Below are 5,539 nucleotides of genomic sequence, written 5' to 3'. Positions count from 1 at the left end.
CCATTGGTCAGGATGGTCAAGAGTCAACCAGGAATCATCAGAAAGCAGGTCTGAATGAATGAGAAGCTGCTGGAACACAGCTGTCAGTGTCCACAGGGTTTTACATCAACATGAGCTGAGAGGATCCATGAAGAAGGAAGTTCTTCCTCTAGAAGCAGAACCTTAAAGCTCCACTCAAGTCTGCTGCTGATCACATGGACAAAGAAAAGACCTTCTGGAGGAAAGTTCTGTGGTCAGATGGAAGAAAAACTGAAGGTGAGACCTTTAACCCCAAGAACACCAAACCTACCATCCAGCATGGAGGTGGCAGTATCATGCTCTGGGGCTTTCTAGAAGAGCTTCTGGACTGGTTTCAGACTGGATGTTGGACTGGTTCTGAACTTTTTTGGGACTGGTTTATGTTTGGTTTCAGTCTTGGTTCTCCTGGTTTTGGATGTGATTTAAAGTTGTTTTAGGACTTATTTCACTCTGGATCTGGTCCTGGATGAGGACTGGTTTCAGACTGTCTTGGGCGGGTCTTGGATTTTTTTAGGAGTAGCTTAGGTTTGGTTTTGGTCCCGATCTAGTACTGGTTTTAGACTTTTTTAAGTCTGGTTTCAAACTGTATTCTGACTGGTTCTGAACATTTTTTGGGACTGGTTTAGGTTTGATTTTGGTCCTGGTTTTAGACTTTTTGAGGACTGGATTAGGACTATCTTAGGTGGGTCTTTTTCAACCCCAAGAGCACCAAACCTACCAGCGAGCATGGTGGTGGCAGTATTATGACATTGATACTTTATCACTCATAGATCCATGCAGATCATTAAGTGATGATCAGGATGCTGCTGCAACAGGAAGTGTCTTAAACGGGCCGCAGAAGCGAAACCAGCCGTGATAAAGATCTCAATTCTTCTCAGATTCTCACAAAGGAAGAACTGACTCATGACGAAGTAGTTTAGACTGGAGAAAGAAAGTCTCAGCTTCAAAGGAAACTTATTTTTAGGCTTTTATTTATAATTCTTTGTCATTTTCTGTGTGTTGATGTTTGTTAGAAGCACCAACGCACTTTTCATGTTAAAAAAAAAAAAAAATCTTTAAAAACAGTGAAAATCTGGCAGAAAAAGAAATAATTTAATAAATGGTGGAATACAGTAACATTCAAAAATTGTAAAAACCTGTGAAAATAAAAGCAATTATTAGTAAAGTATTGACATTTTTGGCATATTCAATACAGAAAAAATAGTCTAATTTTATGGTCAAATGTTGTAAATAAGCAATTTGTAAAAATGGAGGAGCTGGAAGTGGAAAACTTATTAAAAAAAATTGCCATTTTTTAATCCTTGTTTTACTAAAAAAATATCTTTCATGTAGCAGCAGGTATCTGTAAAATGAGGATATTTTGGCGAAGTTAAATATAGTAAGAATAGTGTGATTTTGCTGTCAAGTATTGCAAAAACATGAATTTTATCTGTAAAAACACTGATCATTGATTGAAGACATTATTATAGTTTCAGCCTGTTTGTGGATCTGTGGAATTTCTTGCCTTCTTAATGGGATTGGGACCATCAGTTGTGTTGTGCAGAAGTCAGGTTGGTCCACAGCTGACAGCCCTGTTTGACAACTGTTAGAATCCATATTATGGCAAGAACCAATCAGCTAAGTGAAGAGAAATGACAGTCCATCATTACTTCAAGAACTGAATCTCAGTCAATCTGGAAAATTTCAAGAACTTTGAATGAATCCTCAAGGAACCATATAGGAACTACACAGGAACCTACGACGAACCATCTAAGAAATCCCCAGGAACCTGCGAGGAACTGTCTAGAAACTACCCAGGAACTGGCCAGGAACCATCTAGGAACTACCCAGGAACCTACCAGGAACCATCTAGGAACTACCCATAAACCGACAAGGAAGTCCGTCATTGCTTTAACAGGAGAAAACCAGTCCATCAGGAACATTTGAAGAACTTTGAATGAATCCTCAAGGGACCATCTACAAACTACCTGGAAACCTACCAGAAGCCACCTAGGAACTGGCCAGGAACCATCTAGGAACTACCCAGGAGCCAACAAGGACTGAATGTATCCCCAAGTGCAGCCTCAAAAACCATCAAGCGTTATGATGAAACTGTCTCACATGAGGACCACCCCAGGAAAGGAAGACCAAGAGTCTCCTCTGCTGCTGAGGAGAAGTTCATCTGAGTCTCCAGCCTCAGAAATGGAAAGTTAACAGCAGCTCAGATTAGAGCCCAGATAAATGTTTTGACTTATTTCACACTTTTTTGGTTACTATGCCTTTCCATATGTGTTCATTCATAGTTTTGATGCCTTCAATGAGAATTTACAATGTAAATAGTCATGAAAATAAAGAAAAATCATTCAGTGAGGTGTGCCCACACTTTTGCCTGGTAGTGTATTTAAATTTGAATAGTATTTGAACAGTAAAATTGAATTTATTTTTGAATAACAAAATATAAACGTTTCTGTGAGAAAGTTCAAAAACTTATTTTTGATATGAATGATAAGTGTTTTTTCTGTTGTTTGTGTTCTTCTGCTTTCCCCTGACCGAGATGCAAACAAGATAAAGTCTGAAAAAGTCGTTCTGCTTTCTGTTTGGGACGGATTTAATCTCTGAGCTCATCTGTGGTTGAGTCTTCGCTGGATTTCCTCCTCGTCACTCAGAGTCTGTCTGCAGTGGAAATGTGAGGAGGTGGAGGGGATTTCATCGAGGTGTCGGCCTTACGATGGACAGGATATAAATGGACTCAGGGTTCAGTTAGCATCACAGCTGACAAAGGGCAAGAAGAAGAAGAAGACCATCATCCTCCTCCTGACCTTCAGCATCATGAAGACTTTGTGTTTGACTCTGCTGCTGCTCTCAGTCTGGTGCTGCTGCAACGCCATGCGTGAGTTTCTTCCTCATTTATCTGAAGGAAATGTGGGTTTTTAAACTTCTCTTTACATTTATAGTCAGTTTTCTGTGTGTTTTCATGAAAAATATCTTTATTCTGACATTAGAAAAATACATTTAAGTCAAGTTTCCCTTAAATGTTTGTAAAAACTGAAGAAAAATCAACTGTAAAATACAAATTATTGTGGACATTATTTAATATTTTAGCCAGCTTTAAAAAAAAAACCCAAAAAAAACAAAACAGGTTTACATATTAACACTTTAATTTACATGACAAAATATACAATTTACAATTTTTGTTTTGAATGGCAAATCTATGAAATAACAGTAAGTTTTTCAAAAATTACAGGTTAAAAAATGTAAAAATAGGAGTTTTATTTCACCCCTTTGTCTGTATTTTTGAAAGAAAATACAGACAAAGAAGGAATAACATAAAAAAGAACTGACTGAGAATTTACATGTCTAATGTTTGTTTTTTCATTTATAGTTAGTTTTCAAAAATATCTTTATTTAAATTTCAGAAAAATCTTAAGTACACAAATTCCAGCAAAGTTTCCCTTAGATGTTTGTGAAAACTCAAGAATAAACAAATGTGAAATACTAATTATCGTGGACATTATTTACTGTTTTAGCCAGTTTAAAAAAAAGTTTTACATTTACATATTTTTTATGTTAAATGGCTAACATACTTTTGTTTCTGAGATTTTACCAGACACGGTTTTAGCTGTAATTTAACAAAACAAGGTAAAAACTGTAAAATAACAGTAAATTATTCAAAAAATACATTTCAGTTAAAAACTGTTTAATAGTTTCAAAGACTTCAATTTTTTACAGTGAAGCTTAGACAGAATATAAAATATATATGTGAAAATATATGTAGAAACTAAACTACTACTAACATTTAACAGTATATCATTATGATTATAATGATAATAATAAATAAATATAATCAGTATTTAATTCAAGGTAAATCATTGAATTTTAAAGGTGGACACGCTTTTTTTAACCTTAAAAATCCGTTAAATATCTCTACTTTTGTGCCACATATAATTATTATTATATAATTAATTGTTTTTTTCCCCATGATTTTATTGTAATAACAAAAAATTCGAAAAATGAAAAAAATTAGTTTTAATGGCAGAATATGCCAAATGTTAATAACATGTTAAATGTTAATAGATCCTGAAAATTGTAAAACTGAAAATATCAGCAAATGCCAATAGAATAATAGTATTTATAGTGTATTTAAATAATAATTTAATTATTTAAGTTTAAAAAATGTAAAAATAGTGTAATTTTAAAATTAAATGTTGTAAATAAACGATTTGTAAAAATGTTAATTGTTGATCATTTTTCAGTCCTTATGCTACAAAAATGTCCTTTGAAATTATAGCAAATATCTATAAAATGTTTATATTTTTAGGTTTACTTTAATTTGCAGTCAAGCACTGCAAAAGCATAATTTACTAAAAAAAAATGACTAAAAATATAAATTTTTAATGTGGACATTTATAGTTTTGGCCTGCTTTCTTTCCAGTCAACATGCAAATTAATACTTTTTTGTGATTTTACCACGATAACAACAAAAAACCTGTAAAATAGCAATAAAATATTACCGAATATTGCAAATAGAAACCAAAAACTGCATTTTCCTGCAGAAATAATCCTGATTATTGGTATTATGTGGTTATTCTAACATGTTTATGGTCGTTTCATGGTGTAATTCCAGCTTCTCTCTGACTTCCTGCTTTATTTCCCTCACAGTTGATGGGGCGAAGCTCAGTACAGCTCCTGGAAACTGCTGCTTCAACTTCTATACTCGACCTTTACCTGCAAACCGAGTGTCCAACGTCATCAAGACCCACAGCTCCTGTCTCAGACCGGCCTTCATGTGAGTCTCATGCTGCCTTTAATGGAACTTCTTCACAGAAAGCTGATCATTCTGTCAACAAACTGAATAAATGTTGTTTCTGCAGAGTCCAGACGGTGAGAGGACGACAGATCTGCTACAGTCAGACGTTCCAGTGGGCTCTGGACCAGTACCAGAAGATCAACACCCCTGAAGGCAGCGGCGGACACTGAACATCTACTGTTTAATCCTGTCATACATGAACGTCTGGTTTTACAGGCTGAACGACTTGTTTTATGTATTTAATAAAAACAGAATTGATCTTAATTTCTGATTATGTGTATTTTCTGAGCAAAGTGTTGAGTCGGGTCAGAAAAAACAATTCTGCATTTTGCTTCTCTCATAGATTTATTAAAAGTTCTTCTGGGTAAAAAAATATACATATAGCAACTTAGAATGTCAGTTTTGGTGACAAAAAAGATCCAAAGCTTCAAGGCTTTACTGACATCTGGTGGACAACTGAAGCCAAGAGCAGGACACTGTTTCAATCCCATGTCAGCAATAAAAGACTGCATGGTCCTTCATGGGTTTTGTTCATTTATACTTAACATTGATTAAATCATTATTACACATTAAAATAAATGATGCTTGTTAGACACTTAGAAGTACAACTAAGTTCTTTGTTGACCCTTTGATGCACAACATGGGTCAAAAGATACTCATATTCCATTGAACATGGGTCACTTTTAAGAGTCAAATATACCCATGTTCAATGGAATATGAGTGTCTTTTGACCCA

At 34.8% G+C, this 5,539-nt stretch overlaps 1 protein-coding gene across 1 annotated transcript; it reads left to right on the top strand.

Moving 5' to 3' along the window:
* Window positions 1–2,574: 2,574 nt before the first annotated feature.
* On the top strand, window positions 2,575–5,080 carry LOC111562942 (C-C motif chemokine 4-like). Its single transcript, XM_023261753.3, has 3 exons — window positions 2,575–2,887; window positions 4,657–4,783; window positions 4,869–5,080. Exons 1-3 carry the CDS (start codon window positions 2,827–2,829, stop codon window positions 4,972–4,974), a joined length of 294 nt encoding a protein of 97 aa, XP_023117521.1. The 5' UTR covers window positions 2,575–2,826; the 3' UTR covers window positions 4,975–5,080.
* Window positions 5,081–5,539: the final 459 nt, after the last annotated feature.

Source organism: Amphiprion ocellaris, chromosome 3 (assembly GCF_022539595.1).
Source record: "Amphiprion ocellaris isolate individual 3 ecotype Okinawa chromosome 3, ASM2253959v1, whole genome shotgun sequence".
NCBI lineage: Eukaryota > Metazoa > Chordata > Actinopteri > Pomacentridae > Amphiprion > Amphiprion ocellaris.
This window is presented reverse-complemented; position numbering and strand designations above follow the sequence as displayed.

Excerpts from the sequence above, each read along its gene's own strand:
- LOC111562942 (XM_023261753.3), top strand. The coding sequence starts at position 2,827 with ATGAAGACTTTGTGTTTGACTCTGCTGCTGCTCTCAGTCTGGTGCTGC. Across the intron at positions 2,888-4,656 it reads GTGCTGCTGCAACGCCATGC|TTGATGGGGCGAAGCTCAGT; the intron begins GTGAGTTTCTTC and ends TTTCCCTCACAG. Across the intron at positions 4,784-4,868 it reads TGTCTCAGACCGGCCTTCAT|AGTCCAGACGGTGAGAGGAC; the intron begins GTGAGTCTCATG and ends TTGTTTCTGCAG.